The 16,961-nt window shown below is 46.7% G+C and overlaps 1 protein-coding gene across 4 annotated transcripts in view; it reads right to left on the reverse strand.

Moving 5' to 3' along the window:
- Positions 1-16,961, reverse strand: part of ATP11C (ATPase phospholipid transporting 11C) — a 68,840-nt gene that overhangs the window by 24,693 nt on the left and 27,186 nt on the right. For all 4 annotated transcript variants that reach the window (XM_068151809.1, XM_068151808.1, XM_068151811.1 and 1 more), the window contains exons 4-17: positions 14,548-14,628; positions 13,422-13,529; positions 12,695-12,823; positions 10,115-10,218; positions 9,374-9,424; positions 8,509-8,573; positions 7,538-7,619; positions 7,020-7,170; positions 5,312-5,509; positions 3,846-4,007; positions 3,473-3,630; positions 2,483-2,554; positions 1,570-1,643; positions 727-830 (exon numbers count right to left, since the gene is read on the reverse strand). In XM_068151809.1, the coding sequence (XP_068007910.1) occupies positions 727-830; positions 1,570-1,643; positions 2,483-2,554; positions 3,473-3,630; positions 3,846-4,007; positions 5,312-5,509; positions 7,020-7,170; positions 7,538-7,619; positions 8,509-8,573; positions 9,374-9,424; positions 10,115-10,218; positions 12,695-12,823; positions 13,422-13,529; positions 14,548-14,628 (1,539 nt within the window). The remainder of the gene's footprint in view (positions 1-726; positions 831-1,569; positions 1,644-2,482; positions 2,555-3,472; positions 3,631-3,845; positions 4,008-5,311; positions 5,510-7,019; positions 7,171-7,537; positions 7,620-8,508; positions 8,574-9,373; positions 9,425-10,114; positions 10,219-12,694; positions 12,824-13,421; positions 13,530-14,547; positions 14,629-16,961) is intronic.

Raw genomic sequence — 16,961 nt, forward strand, 5'->3', positions numbered from 1 at the left:
ACCAGGCCTCACTCCCCTGCCAAGAGAGATAAGAACCTAGGTGTCCTTCCTTGGAGGAGAGAGGGGTGGAAAAAGGAACAACATTCATTTTGCAGCCAGTTTTATAGGGATGCAGGACTTAGGGGCATGAAATGCATCTTCTAGTCCACCTCCTGGACACCCTGGCCCCTCTGGAGCTCTATAACTTTGTGGTTCTTAAAGGCACCCACAGCCTCAAACTGCCCACACTACAGCTCCTCAATTCAGGGTTAGTGCTTTTTTACACCGCCAGTGCTTTCTGTCAGTACTGACCCTGATGGCAAGGATATTTACTGACTTCAGCCAAAAGGTCAAGTTCTCTGTGTTGATCCAATAACTTCTTCCCATCAGGGTAACAATGGTTATGTTTATTATGTGTGTGTAATATGACAGACAGAAACTAAGGACAGGAGCTGAGAGCACGCATCCAGCCAAACTGGCACCAGGCACTTCTCCCACCAAAGAAAACAGCCCTGCTGTTATTTCTGTTCTTGACCTGCTTAGGAGATGCTGGGGCACAAGAGCGATGAAGACCATGTAAGTACATCAAAAGCTGAATAAAGGTGGAAGCCAAAGAAACCTGGCTTCAGAACAATTTGAAATGACACTCAGATTTTCAACACTTCCCCTCCAAAGCAAGGTCACATCCCTATTTTTGGAATATGTCTCTAACACCAGGAGAGAGCCAAATTCCATCTGCATGCTCACCAAAGCGTTTCGGTCCACGTGGACTTTTGTTTGCTGGATTTCTTCTTGCTGCACCCTTGGAAAAATAGAGGAGTCTGCTCCTTTACAGAAGAGAAGCAACTTCCCTAAAAGCAAATTATAAATAGTTTATAGCAATCACAAGCTGCAGAAAGACTTAAATGATGTAGAGGGAGGAAATGTGGCGGGACTAAAGATGGAACTGCACAAAGCTTGGCTGGCTGCCAGAAGTAGCCTTATATTAAACTGTGCAAAACCTTGTTTGACCTCAGGCTAGGACACTGGCTGTCCCCACCTGCCTCTGAGAATGATTTCTTCAACAGGCTAGACAAAGCAGTTTGCTTTTTCCTATTTAGAAGACTTGGCAACTATTTCAGGGAGAGTAAACCTAGCATCTCACACCTTATGGGACACTTGACAAGGACGGTAACCTTTGAGTTTGTCTGCTGTCCCCAGGAAAACCCATCCTGCTCAAGGGAAGGTCCCACATCTAGTAGTCATGAGGTCTTGGGTGACAGGTTGGACTTGATGATCTTTGAGGTCTTTTCCAACCTTGTTGATCCTATCCTGTCCTATCCTGTCCTCCATTGTACTTGTACCTCCAGGCTGGCACAAGGCAGCAGCAAGCTCTCCATGGGTCTCTGTCCCATCCTTTTACCTACTGCTGGTCCCCAAGGGCTGCCATGGAGAAAACTAACTCTATCCCAAGCAGAAGCAGAACAGGATTTAATGAACCTAGCTTAGGAAACCTAACAGCTTCACTTTTCTGGGTTACAGGAATAAAGGGGATGTGTTTTGTACTTGTGCACATGTGTATGGGGACCCAGGAATGAATTTTAACTGTACCTGTGGTGGTTCTCACAATGACACTCATACGGCGCCGGACAGGATCGAAGTTCAACACATGGAGAAGCTGGTACCTAAAAAAAAAACACACAAAAAGGGGGAGCTTACTATCAGTAAGAGAAAAGTAACTATGCAAGACAGAAAATCACTAACACCAAGCTGCAGAAATCAATACAAATGGCAGCACCCACTGGGCAATGTACTTTTCACAGCTGCTGCACATGGGAATGAAATGAAAAAGGCCACCTCCAGTGCTGCTTTGAGCATGGGGCTGGGGCTGTGAGTGCCCAGCAGCACGGTGAGCCCCTTGGCTGGGCAGCAGCTCAGCAGCCAGCAGGGCACCACATGTCACAGGCAGCAGCAGCAGCTCTGGATTTTAAACGAGTTTCACCATAAGGGAAGCAAGAAGTGAAACTTGCTTGTGAAGGCAAGTTCACAGGAGTGCTAGGATCAGGTCACTGATTCTCAGATGTCCCCCAGGCTGTGAGCACAGGGCAAAATCCAATTATTTTTAACTCAGAAGGGGGGAAAAAGAAGTTACAGGGAAGGAAGCCATATCATGCAGTTTAGGCTTACAGTACCCTACTGTGAGACCTAGCCACTGTCCATAAGGTCAGCAACCACTCCCTGAATTCCAGGAGCCAACCGCACTGGATGAAGGATACATGCAAGAGACTGCAGGCACTTAAGGGACCTGAATTAAGATGTCACTAAAACTGTCAGCAGAATTTTGCATGGAAGCCTCCCAGGCTGCACCTTGCTGTGCGTTGTGAAAAGGACAGCAGGCAGGTAAGCAGAGTCCCAACAGCTCCTGGGGAGCAGTTTTGGCCTCGCCAGGTTGGCCACATTGACCACACTCCACCAAGCTGCAGCATCAGCAGCCCTGCTCCTCAGCAGCCCCTGCAGCACTTACATTTCAGTTTCATTCTTTTGGTTTCTTATTTTCATGAAATCATTTTCAAGTCCTAGAAAAGTGAAACCATACCTGTCAATAAACAAAAGGACAGAACAACATTGAAAACACCCATTGGCACATATTACACATTCACAATGTTCTCATTTCACCTTCTGTACTGCAGAGGAGAGCAAGGAAGTTAGCAAGCCCAAGCTAAAAAGCTTGGCTGAATGTTTGCTTGCTCCATGAAGAACCTGCTGAGATGTTCTGGCACCAGTCCCATGACCTGGAGAGCTGGGTGCTGCAGCACACAGACACTGAAAGCCTCTGGATGCTGTCCCCTGGGTCTCCACATTTACAAGACATGTGCAAGCATATAGAGCTGCAACAGCCTCCACAGAAAACCTAGGGGCTGGGAATGGCACAGAATGGTTTGGGTTGGGAGGAATCTTAAAGATCATCTAGTAGTCCCAATCCCCTCGCCATAGGCAGGGTTATTTTCCACTAGGCCAGGTTGCTCAAAGCCCCATCTAACCTGGCCTTGAGCACCTTCAGCAAGATTCAGATGTGGGTTTGATAGAAGTAACCCACCTTATTATTTTGCTGCTGCATGCCAAGGAAGAAATTTGACTGCAACAGGCACACAGTAACTGGTCTCCAATTCTTGGAGACTAAAACATATAGCCAGGGGGGACTCTGGCAAAGGAGCCTCTGCCCCAGGCAGGCACTGCAGCACCTCAGGGCTGCTCTCAGCAGTAAATGCAAGCCATAGCTCCCTTAGGAACTGCTCAGAGAAGACCCTTTGCAGAAAGATCATTCAAACCCACAGGCTTGCATGGCTTCACAGGGCTGTGAGTCAGGTTCAGCACTGGGATCACAACATGGTCCCTGGAGAAAGCTGCAGTCCTGACTGGAGAAAAGGGTCTATTACTTGCAGATAGCCCTCACCTCCTTCTCACCAGAGAGAGGGAATTAAAAAAACAGTAAATAGTATCTTCATTCTCTTACTTTTCTGCACCTTTCACCAAAGCAATTTCATCTGGGGAAGAGGAGATGTAGCTGCATTTGCGTTCTGGATGTCCTATCAGCCCATCCACCTGGTCTGCCTCCTTGATCTGCACAGTGTGGCACAGGCAGAGCGCTCGCAGGAACAGCTCCTCACGGCTCTAGGCAGGAGGGAGGAAGGGAGAGCTGGTTACCAGCTTGATGCCATGCCCTGGGCCCACCTCACAATACTGGGCTGTGATTTTTGTGTGTGTGTGTGTATTTTGAAAGAAAACAAAAAAAAACCCCAATACCCCCTTCCCAGCTTCTGCTGTATTTAGCCAAACAAGAACTGACCACAAAAACCTAACAGTTATCAGCATGCACATTTTCTTACCTTTTCTGCTTTGCCATAGTATTTTAGGGGTCCATCAGTCTGAGAGAAGCCATCCACCTCTGAGATGCAGTCTTTGTACTTGTGCCCATCTATGCAGCACTCAATGAACTCCATGCTGTTCTCTGTCAGCGTCCCAGTTTTGTCTGTGAAGACGTACTCCACCTGGAAGCACACAGCCTTGCTGCACCCCCAGCTCCACAGCACTCTCCTGCTGGACTCAGCACTAGGGAGGCTGCACCTCAGATACTGGGGTCAGTTTTGAGCCCCTCACTCAAAGAAAGACATTGAGGTGCCAGAGTGAGTCCAGAGAAGGGCAACAAAGCTGGTGAATGGTCCAGAGAACAGAGCTGGTGAGGAGAGGTTGAGGGAACTGGGGTTGTTTAATCTGGAAAAGAGGAGGCTGAGAGGAGACCTTCTGGCTGTCTACAACTCCTTTAAATGAGGTTGGAATGAGGTGAGTGCTGGTCCCTTGTCCCTAGTAGCAAGTGACAGGACAAGTGGCAACAGCCTCAAGCTGTGCCAGGGGAAGATCAGGATGTATAAAAAGGGATTATCAAGCCCTGCAACAGGCTGCCCAGGGCAGTGGTGGGAGTCATGCTCCCTGGGCATATTTAAAAGCCATGGAGAGGGGGTGCTGAGGAACGTAGTTTAGTGGTGGCCTAGCAGTGCTGGGTTAACAGTTGGACTTGATGATCTTAAGGGTCTCTTCCAACCAAAACGATTCTATCCTAATCTGGCCCCCTAAAAAGACACAAGTGTCCCACAGGGTTTACAACACTGTGCAGTTCTACTTTGCTCCTCAGAGCAGCTTTGTTTTTCAGACCTTTGCACAAGTGGCTGGATGCAGGCTCCTGAACATTTAAACATTTATTTCCAGGCTTTTTGTTTTCTCCTGATCCTGTTTACTGGGCCTTTTGCTATAGGCTCCTTGTGCTTATACAGCTGCTGCTGGGCTGCTGCCTCCTTTGAGGGATTATCATCTTGGCCCCTTATTTAAATTAGGGATTTGCTACTCCAAATGTGGGTTTTATTTTCTATGAAAGCAAAATATAAGCAGAAGGCACTATCCATATCCTCTGCTCAGGCTGAGAAGAAAGGGAAGCCTGAGCTGTGGCTGCATGTGCCCAGAGAGAAGACTGGACAGACATTTTTGTTAATCCTTGAAAAGACAAAGGGGTTTTAATTTTTAATTGAAGCAGGGCAAGCAAACCACCCTGACGTGCAGAGTGCTGCACCTGATATTCCCCAATATGGAAACAATTGGCATGACCCAATTCCTGCTCTTTCATGCACTATTTATAACCTTATCCCTTTCACAGAGAGAGGAGAATCACATTAAACGGAAAGTGCCACCAAACCAGCTGAAGCTCTGCCCTGAGGGGACCACGAGGGACTGCCACAAGAAGGGCTCCTATCAGGGAGGACATTTCCACCCACATTTTCATCCAAACAGAGCACGGTCTGACCTGCCCAAGCTCTTCATTCAGGTCCGAGGTGTTCACCAACGCTCCCTCTTTTATTTCCTCATCGTACATCTCCTTGTCCCAAGAGATGAAGAAGGAGCCCAAGAACTTCTGCATCTCTACTGTGACATACATAGAGACTGGGATAATGAAATTGAAGAGGACCATAAATGACAAGAAGTCCGTGAACATCCGCAGGACCTGCAATGGAAAGAGAGAATGATGATGGGATGCCTGCCAGATGTAACTCAGTGGGCAGTTTACAGCAACAGCCCTGGGGTTTTAGGCAGCTCTACTTTTAACAGTCATTAAAACAAACAAACAAAATCTGAAAACAAATACAGCTAAGATGCAGGACCAGATTCCATCTTCCTTTGGTGCAGAACATCTCACTGCCTTCTGCAGATCTATAAGGGTATAGTACCAGAGTACATCTCACCACTTCCCAGTGGCCAAAACAATGTTTTATTCAAGTGTGCTCCTCTAAAAATATATTGGTGTAGGCTCACTCTCCTCTCAAGTAACTAGGAACAGGGAGCAAAAGGCTTGAGACCAGTCAGGGTGTGGAGGGGGTACAACTGGTGCAGTGACAACCCTGCAAGTCCTATTCCATCAAACAGCCAAGTTCTGCGCACTTACACTCAGCTCTTTCAGGCTTGACTGCCCGTGCCTCAGTGAGTTAAGAAGCCAGTTGATGTGGCCTCAATTTAAGTTTAGCTATTCAAAGCTGAAAGACAGCTTGAGTTCAGATAAGGATCCAGGTTGAATCAGCTGCTGCATTTCTGTAATACACGGTATGTGTGCTTTGCCTTGCTCCATGCAAGCACCACCCTGGACAAGCACGAGAGAAGCAGGAAGGAAACTGCAAGCTGCAGGAGAGGTCGAAGGGGGTTAAGCACCTCCAGCGAGCAAACAGAGTGGCTGGAGAGCAGCCAGGCAGAAAGGGACCTGGGGGTACTGGTTGATAGTAGGCTGAATATGAGCCACCAATGTGCCCAGGCAGCCAAGAAGGCCGATGGCATCCTGGCCTGTATCAGGAACAGTGTGGCCAGCAGGAGCAGGGAGGTCATTCTCCCCTTCTACACTGCACTGGTTAGGCTACACCTTGAGTCCTGTGTCCAGGTCTGGGCCCCTCAGTTTAGGGGAAAGATGTTGAGTTGCTGGAACATGTCCAGAGAATGGCAACAAAGCTGGGGAGGGGTTTGGAGCACAAGCCCTATGAGGAGAGCCTGAGGGAGCTGGGGTTACTTAGCCTGAAGAAGAGGAGGCTCAGGGGAGACCTTCTTGCTCTCTACAACTACATGAAAGAAGGTTGTAGCCAGGCAGGGACTGGTCTCTTCTCCCAGGCAACCAGCACCAGAACAAGAGGACACAGTCTCAAGCTGCACCAGGGGAGGTTTAGGCTGGCTGTTAAGAAGAAATTCTTCATAGAGAGAGTGACTGCCCATTGGAATGGGCTGCTTGGGGAGGTGGTGGAGTTGCCATCACTAGAGGTGTTTAGGAAGACACTGGATGGGGTGCTTGGTGCCATGGTTTAGTTGATCAGATAGTGTTGGATGATAGGTTGGACACAATGATCTCGAAGGTCTCTTCCAACCTGGTCTGGTCTATTCTATTCTAACAGGGCTGGCAACAGACACCATCAGATGAAACAAAACCATTCACAACAAATAAAGCCAAAGAGGAGGTGCCAGAACACAAATCCACTTACTTTGAACGTGTCTCTCTCTTTTTTAGTCTTTTCATTGTACCAAGGCTCATCATTAAACGGATTACTCTGCCAGACGTATTTCAGAGTGGTGCAGACGGTAGCCTTGCTGAGCAGGATGCACAAGTACACTATCAAGAAAGCATTGATAGACCTGGAAAACAAGATTCTTCTGTAAACTCCTCCAGATATTTTGATCTGGAAAAATCAGGCAAATAACAGCAACAAGACTTCCTTACTTTTAAGTAGGGAATTACAGAACAAGTGCTTTTGACAGTGCTGATACTTAGGGGCAGGTCAGGCATTTTAACATGGTTTTGTTGTTGTTGTTTTGGTTTTGTAAATTAAAAAGAAAAGCTACCAAGTAATGCAGGTTCTTGAAAGATATTCTTAATCAAATATACAGATTTTTTTTTCCATGCAATCAGAGAGCATCTGAAACAAAAGGCAGCAGATTAGAGGATTATTTCTGCAAAAGTCCTCCACGACAAAACCCCAAACGGCTGCCCACAAATACTCACTTCTCCACAGCAGACCGCTTCTGAGATTTCCCTTGATAGTTCAAAGCCATTTTTGTTTCCATTCCAGTATAGACTGCAACTCCTACAGGGTATTAAAGCAGAGCTCATAAGAGTCTGGCAGCCCCAGAGGGACCAAGCTTGTACTCGATGTACTTAATCAACTTCAGTTGATTAGATGGTGTTGGGTGATAGGTTGAACTCGATGATCTTGAAGGTCTGTTCCAACCTGGTTAACTCTATTCAGGGAAGGTTTAGGCTGGAGGTTAGGAAGAAATGCTACACAGAGAGAGTGATTGTCCATTGGAATGGGCTGCCCAGGGAGGTGGTGGAGATGTTTAGGAGACTTGATAGGCTGCTTGGTTGCAAGGTTTAGTTCATTAGGTGGTGTTGGATGATAGGTTGGACACGATGATCTTGAAGGTCTCTTCCAACCTGGTTTATTCTATTCTATTTTCTAATCTGTAGTTAGCTATAAGGGTCAATAGTGTTTAGATGAAACCTGAAAGAAGCATCACCCAAGGACTACTCAACTACAGAAACCTTAGTAATGTAATTGTAGACATCCCAGCACACTGAGCAGGAGCCTGCAGCTCACATATTGTCAGGGAGAACATCAGTCTTCCACCACAGCCACCACCCTCAAGCATGAGTGGCTGGGACTGTGATTCTAGCACACATTTTCAGCACAGGATTTGGGAACAACTCCCTGCACTTTGTATCTCAGGCAAAAAGAAAAGCTTGCTGAGGTGTATTAACACAACCTGCACAGCCTGGCAGCACTGCAGATATAACCAGCATCTCCTCATTTCACCCTGTCAGCTTGCATACTGACTATAACTGTAGCCCAGGCAGACAGGCTGCACAGAAATATTTTCCCTCTCCAGATTTAGTGATGAACATCTACATTTGTCACCACTTATGAGAACTATTTAAGCAACCCCCCAAAAATATAACGATAAAAAACTGCTCACCATAAATCTTCTTGGTATTTTTGAGGGTAGCACCTTTCAGTAACAGGTTTTCAGGGCCCAAAGACCTAAACAAAAGAAGTTGTAAGATTACATCACTCAATGAACATTCAAACTGCTTTATCATTTAGACCCAGAGATAGCTTATAGAGCTAAAACAGATGTTCTTTAGACATGATTGCTTCATTTATGTGTTAAATTGGGCATTGTTTGAGCTCGGTTTTCTCTTGATATACACTTACACTTCCATTTCATCTTACACAGGCCATTCCTGGTGCTCAGAGTGCCACAGTTAATGGGGGGATTAACAGTAAGGCTTTGGAGGAGTAAGTGCAAAATGTTCAGATCTAGTATATTCCAGTACTTATATAAAAGCTGCTTTTAAAAGCACTGAAAATCTGTCCATTCCAGCACAATCAATAGCACCAAAACCAATGGCTTATTTTGCTCCCATTCATGCTTTTATTCTCCTTCAAAAGCCCCATCCATCACTCTCTGGTCCAAGTAGATCCATCAGAGTGTGAAACATGGCCAACACAGCTCCAGTGACAGACATCTGGTCTTCATGACTTATAAATGTTATCTACTGTTTGTTTGTTTTTTCCCCAAACCCACTCTGATTAAGTTTCTGCTTTCCCCTCAAAAAACAGTGTTTTACTATTGCCTGGTAAAGTTATTTCCCCATCATAAAGATGTTACCAGCTTAGTTCTGCTTCCCCAAGAGAGGCTCAGACAAAAAAAATTCACAGGATGGCAGAAGAATGAAGAGATTAACTGTGGGCCTCCCAAGAATGAGATCCTTCAAATCTGAAGTAGATGCCCAGCCTCTTTGAGAAGGGCCAGCAATATATACGGCTGCGAGACCAACCTGGCTACAGGCTCTTGGTTGCTTTTGTAGATGATAATTCTTCCAACAAATCTGCAGTAAAAACATGAGAAACTGGTATTACAAACACATTAACATCATAAAGAGCTACTACAGACATACTAAAAAACAAAAGCCCTGAAAAGAGATGAAAGCAAACATGTAAATGAGTGCAGCTGGGAGTTCAGTGCTTCAGAGGGGCAGCCACGCTCAGAACAGGGAGAAACCACAAACCTGCTATGGCTGGGGAAGTCTTCTCAGCTGCCATCCAGTACTGGAGCAGCAGTACCCAACCATACCCACACATCCACCACATACCCATTAGAGTGCAACACACCCCAGAAAACCTCCCTCAGGGGGTTTCCATCACAAAGACTGCTTACATCTGGAAGTCATTAAACTCAAAAGCATTTTACCTGGGAAGCAGAGTGGCCTCAAAAAAGGCACATGGACCATTACTACAGCTGAGCTGACAAAAAATAGTTCATTGCACCATGGTGAATGTTGCACCAGGAAGGTTTTGCTGCAAAGAAACCAAGTTCTGAAGAACTGGGGTGTGGGCTTTGCCTCTTCATACAGAGTAAGTCCTCCAGCTTATTGCTGCCTTGAGAAACCTTCTGGTTTGAAAAGAAAATGTCCTTTGTTTTGCTGAGCTGTAGTTTATTGTATCCCCTAACAAATGGTGCTCAGGTGTCTGCAGGGAGAAGGCACCAGACAGTGAAAGGGCAGGAGGAGCAGACTCACTTGTAGAGGTCAGGCTGTGGCTGTTCACATTCGATGGTGGCAGTGAGGGCATCGATGGCTTCATCCGTACAGAGCACGGTGGTATCCCGCACCGCGTAGTGAGTCTGGGCAGAGAAGCACGGGCAAATTCAGCACAACCCCCCAGCAACACCACCCATCTCCAAATTTCATAGCCTGGTACTTAAAATGCCACCATGCAAAGGCTTGTCACCACCAGTAGCTCACTGAAGCCCTCACTCCACTCCCACAAAGTGGCTGAAGCATGTCTCAGATAAAAACTGAAGTCAACAAGCTTAATAGAAACTGTAGGGGGAGGGAGCTGCTGGGTATCTGCTCAGTCAGGCATGCACCACAAGCAGATCATCACTGCTTTCTCCCCAGAGACCTGCTGCCACCCCAGTTGGGGTGGGAGGAGGCGGCTGCAGGTACCCCTGGGGTGAAGGGGCTCTGGGGGACCATGCATCCTCCCACTCTTGAAGGTAATTAGACTCCAGCTCTGGTGCCCAGGGACCAGGCAGTGTGCTGGCAGACTCCAAGCTATTTTTAGCAGCTGCTGCTGAGAGGGTTCATCTCTCACAATTAACTGGAAAGCCCACGAAGGATCCACTCGCTGCCTTCCAGGCTCTATTTATAGGAGCTACTCAGAGCTCCAAGTCACGGCAGGCTCCACGGCAGGCTGCCTTAATCCATCTTCATAAACAAATTCATTAGAAAGCTTCCTCCACTCCTCACGTTTGCCTTCCCCTCCTTGTACATCCCGGGAGGAACCGTTGTTACACATGCTGTAGCCATGACAGTATAAATAGGCACCTTCAAGCCACTGTGGTAACCTGCCTGGCTTTTCCTAGTGGGAGCAGGTGCACAGACACACCCCCGTCCCTGGAATCAATCACAGCCTTTGTGAAACTCAACCCCAAAGTGCTCCTGCAGTGCCCAGTACCAAACCCACCCCTCGTGTGGAGTTTTGCATCTGCTGCTCCAGTCACCATGGATGCTGTGCAATTACTGAGTGATGCTTCAAAGCTGCCTCCTAATCAATTCCCCAATCTTGACATCCTCAGTGCCTTTAGCAAACACACGTTCTCTTAGATAACGTACAACTGAAGAGCTGCGCTTCAAAGACGCAGCCTGGACAAAATCCCTTTTATAGTTCAGCTCCAGTTTCACTTAACCAGCCACCTTTCCCATACCTCAACCTGACAAGCCCCAAACACCACAGAAATCCCCACCAGGGAGGCAGCAGGGATCTGTGCAGATGAGGCTTTGTGAGCACCCAACTGTGCTTCCCTCGACCTCCTTTTGCAGCGAGCTCTGGTTCCTAATGTTTGACCTATTTCCCCAAAACAGCACTTCCTTTTCTATTCCACTCTTCCCTTTCAAATTCATCTCAACAAACAGCTGACAGCTCCCAGTCACCTACAGGAATCCATAAACCAGGAAAAAAAACAACACCCCAGTGCTTGATACAGAAATTCAGTGTTGCACTTGAGTCTCTAAAGTAAGGAAGAGCCAAGACTCTGCAGAAGTTGTGTGAACTCATGCATATAATACACCTGAGAAAAAGAACCAACTGCTACTTAATATGGTTATCTATTTTTAGCTTCAAGCCACTTCAAAGTTTCACCCCTCCTCACCAGCAGAACCACTATGGTGCACGAGCACTGCATTAGCTACCACACGCCATTTCCAGTACCAATTAGCAGCCACCCATAAAGAGATGAGCCACAGAGCCCATACAACAACACAGATCAGATTGACAGTGGCATTCCCCCTGACTTCAGAGTGTGCCAGAATGCATCATGTCATTTCAAATGTATCTTCCAGTTTTACTGCTGCAGTTGCTCCTATCTGTATAAATATTTATCAAACATGAGTGCAACCAAATGCTGGTGTCTTCTGAGGTATGGAAGTTTTGTTGTTGCTGCTGCTGCTGTTGCTTTCTCTACCTTAGAGATGAGGGGAATGGATAAAGAAAGAAAAACCAGAGAGAAGACTCCTCCTCAGCAAGACTAGTATTAAATTTCACTGCTTGATTCTGGGAAAGGGAGGGAAAAGGAAACCCCAGAAGCAACGATCTTCCTCACCCTGGTGAAGAATTCCCTGAACAAATCCAGACAGACTGCCTCCAAAAGCCCCAGATCTCACTGGAAAAAGCTCAGCTAAACAACAAATGCATTGGCAGGTAGAGGGAAAGGAATAGAAACAGCTACAGGCAGTCTTATCAACACAAAAAAGCAGGGAAGCACTAACACGCTGCCCATGATGGGCAGTAAGGCAGCAAAGTCATCCCAATAAAGAGAGATTCAATTTGGGGCAGTGCCAGCAGAAATGACTGTCGGAGACCAAATGGCAAACAAACAATCCCCAGGGGCTGCAGGGCTGACACACTGGGAGCAGATGGAGGGAAGAGCTGTTAAATGGCCATGCAGCCACAGCAATGGGCTCCATTGGAGCACCCTCCAGTTAAGCACACCCTACCCCCACGCAAGCACCATCTTCAGTGGCAGCTCTGGGCACCTCAGTAGCCCCCACAGCAGTGGCTCCCAAACACTACCCAATCCAATCCATCCCCATCATCACCTTGAAGTTAGACTCGCCATCGAGACTCGCCGTAGTGACGTAGCAGGTCCCATCTACGCTGCTCGAGGCCAAAAATATCAAGTCACAGGGGAAGGTCTCATCTGCTTTCACCTCTACTATATCTCCAACCTGGAAGCAAGGAAACACTTATGTAAAAAGCCTTCTAGGTTGTCATTAGATGGTCTCTCAAAGCCCAGAACAAATCTGCTTGGCTAAAAGGGAAATTAGGGTTCAAGAAGCGTGCAAGTCCCCAAGCATCACTCCAGAGCTCCCAAGAGCTGCTCCAGCCCAGCACTGAGCCAGAGTTCCCACGTGGCACCATTAGCATTCATTTCTCTGCTAAATCTAGGTGGAGTAAGAGACTGTACTTGTCTGAAGTGTGGTGTGATAAATTAACGTCAAAGCTAAGTGTACTTTCCTGGTGTCCTTGGGAGAGTTGGAAATAGAAGAGGACTGCCTGTCCTGGAGGAGTGCAAAACGCTGACAGATCTGTCACTTGTCAGCCCTGGTACAGCTTTTGTGAGACAGCTTTTCAAAAGCAATCAAACAAAAGCAGTTTCACTTCTTAACTGGGAATGGCTCTCGGGGCATCTCTTCTGAGAGTGAGCATGGCAGGGCAGATTTGACCACAGCACATCCCTCATATCCCTTGGCCCTGCCTCCTCACACAGCCACATGTTCCCATCAGCCTCAGCCATAACCACATAAAAGTTCTGCTGACGGTTACCTTGATTTTTTCACTCTCTTTCTGCACTTGCTTTGCATTTTCCACAATGAAGACATTGCTTTTGTTCACTTCGTTGTCAGCTCTGTGCCTCAGCCAGTCCTCGTATCCCTAGGCACACAAACACAGCAAACACAAACTTGTTCACGAAGCAAGGGAGCTATGAGAGAAGGTAAGTGGGATGGAGAGAGGGGGAGAGCTTAAAAAAGAAATATATATATATAACAAATTAAGTAGTTCTCAGACCTCCTTCATGCCTGACAAAACATCAACCAGAGGAGCTCAGACTGAAACAATTTCTTTTAAAACCTTCGTATGTCTGTTTGACAGATTCAGAACAGGTTAAAATAACACACACAAATAATCCCTATGCAGTGCATGCAATGAGCAGCTAAACTACTGCAACATGCTTCTATTCTCAGCATTGGCAAGGACAGGCTGATAACGTGAGTAATACACTTCGCACCCTGCAACTCTTCCCTATGGTAACACAGGACGAGACTCCTCTTCTTCAGTCTTTACTGAAAGAATCAGGCATTCAGGTTTGAAGCAGATGGGTTTTACTCTAGCTCTCCCTTTCTGGCTCCTGAAGGAGAAGCTTCTTTTATCATTCAGTCCTTCTGTAGGGGAAATTTTACACGGCACGTGTGCATGGTGGGAGGAAAAAGGGCTTTTAACGCCACAAAAAGATAAGGCCTACATATTTTCAGGACTGAGTGGTGGAACAGAACCAGGCCTTTCCCATTGATCAACACAGGAGCAGAGCGTGGGCTATATTTGGAGCACATCTCTGCATCCTGCAAAGACTTAGGGAACATTTCTAAAAAGAGAAGAAAAATCCAAGTAAAGGCAAAACTACAGCAGCAACCTTTCCTGACCCTCACGGCTGGCTCTCAGCAGTACAGAGAGATATGTTCTATGTTGCTAAAACAAGAGAGACCAACAACCATACTCAACGTGCAGCCTCTCTTGAAATGCACCAGCGTGCACATCTTGCCTTCTCAAAGGGGTTCACCAAACCCACCAGCCCATTTTGGTGACTTCCAAGTATATTCCAAACCATGCTCACCATTTTTACCCATGACATATCCCAAAGAGCAGCTTCCTCTCCTCAAACTGATATCTTTACCTGTTTGATAGCTGTGACAGTGATGACAAAGAAGAGTGGGAGGCCACTGGTCACTGGGCTGGTTGGGGTGTCCACTATCACCTGCAGAGAGGGGAAAAAAAAAAGAAGTATTGCTGACAGCTGGTTTTCAGGCAGCAGAAGAAACACAAATTTCTGGTAGGTGGGGAAAAGGGTCCTCACCACACTGTGGTAAGTTGCAGTCCAGCAGAGGGGGAAGGGAAAGAAGGGGCACATGAGAAGAATAAGCACAGGCATCCCTAGGAGTGCTCCCCATCTTGATGAGACTGCAACACCTCTTCCTGAAGACCATGGGATAGTCTCAGATAGGAAAAACCCTATCAGAGGTAACTTAAAAGCTAAATTTGACCTTGCTTAAGTTGGAAACTTAAAAGCCTGGATGAATGGGCTGCTGGAGATGAGCTACATAAATGCTACTCAGATTGCAGATGCCAAGGAGCCTGCTCCCACCATGGGATGTGCTAGAGAGGACTGAGGCTATGGAAGGAGGATGGAGCAAAGGCAGCAGCAATGCATGACATGAAAAACACCCACAGCTTCTCACTGAGCCAAAGGAGGGATGTTCTTCCTATTGGGCAGTGAAAACAGGACACATCTCAGACCTAAAAGATGGCTGATTATGAGAGAGAGGACACCACCAGCCATCTTTAACCATCTTGACTCTCAGAGGTTAAACCCAAATTACCCAGGGAAAACAGCCTGAACTACCAAGGAAATATACTGCAGAATGGAACATGAATACTGAAGCAAAACAGAAAAGCACATTTTGCCTCTAGGGTCTCAAATTTAGGCTTCAGAGGATGATTTGAGCAGAGTGACCAGACAAGGGCCTCAGGATGGATGGCTGGATCCTTCCCCAGCTTGGAGTGATGTTTGAGCCAGCTCCACAGGAAAGACCAGGCCCCTTGATCATTAATTAAACCTTCAGGCTGCAGTAAAGGGCTGTTTCTTCTTCAGTCCAGCACAACTTAGCCTGAAGGGTAAGAATGGCAGAACAGGTTCACAACTACAAAGGAATAACATACAAGGAGGGGGAAAAGTTGCACCTTTACCCCACCTTTCAAACCAGGCCACAAAGAATTGGCCAATTTTCCTGCCCTCTCCAGAAAGGACAGGAGCACGAGAGAGAGATGGTGAAGGCTGGGATGAAAGGGATGAGGAAGCTCAGCAGAAAGGCTTTGTGTCCCCACAAAGGGACTTTGTCTCCCTTCTCTTGTTTGTGCTTCCCTGGCACGCTCACAAACAGCAGCATCTGGATATTTATTGTTTTAGGCTGCCTGGAAAATGCTGTGTTAAGGACAGGATTGCTCTTAGCGGCTAGTAGGAAGCTACGTGGACAATTTTAACTCTCTGAAATGCTGTGCACTGCAATTTTACCCTGCATTATTGCATCAAAAGAGAAAAGAGCCAGAAGATACTGAAGTGGAAGAGATGTACCACAAGAAGCAGCCAGGTAAGTGGTGTAGAAGTAATGTGAGGGTAAACCAAGATAAGCACAACAAACCTTTCCGGAAGCACAAAGCCCTGGCTCGCTCAAATGGGTGTAAGATGTGTGCAAACAGAAAGTCTGGCAGGAACCAGACTTTGGAGGACTAATCTTGAGTGAGGATGGGGTCAAGTATTAGGTGGACACATCCCACACAGCACATGATGGACACTCATCTAGGTGGCACCACAGAAGTTTAGGCCAGTCAGCCAAAAGTTGGAAAACCTGGACAGACCTTGGAGATAGAAAAGGCTTTTAACTGAGAAGGGCAAGGAACAGGACCTCTTGCTGCCCAGGGGGAGAGTTCTCTGCACTAGATAGATGCAGCTGTATTTGTTTAAACCAAGCAAAACAATTTCTGTCCATGCAACTACTGTATTACAGACACAGAAAACACAAATGCTAGATGAAGGCCCCAGAATAACTCATTTATCTATTTGGAAACTGCACTCAGTGCTCAGCCCACGGCTGGATACTGCTCTTCCCCTTTGTGGGTGGTGGAAAGTAAGGCTCCTTTGAAGATATTTTTAGCTCTTTTAGAACTTCAGCAGCTTCATTTGGATCCACTTAAAAGTGACAAGACCCTCCTGTTACTTAATAGTTTCTTCCTAACTCATTGTTTCAGAGACCAAGATCACAGTCCAGAAGTCATCTCCATCAATCAAAAGGGACATTTTTCATTCCTGACATCTCTTAAATTAGCTTACTGCCATCAACTCACTCTGTCTGCAAACACACTTGGACTGTGGTTACTCCAGGCCAGCCATTTCCACCAGGAGTTTACCTGCAGTTTCCTTTGATTATTACAAGAGGTGAACCAGACACAGCTACTTGTAACCCTGTCAGTGCACCAACTGGGATTTTCTGTCTAAAGCACGTGCTCTCTCAAGAACAGGAGCTGAATTTGAAA

This window comes from Melanerpes formicivorus, unplaced genomic scaffold (genome assembly GCF_026170545.1).
Source record: "Melanerpes formicivorus ecotype bairdi unplaced genomic scaffold, bMelFor1.0.p_v2 SCAF_22, whole genome shotgun sequence".
Taxonomy (NCBI): Eukaryota; Metazoa; Chordata; class Aves; order Piciformes; family Picidae; genus Melanerpes; species Melanerpes formicivorus.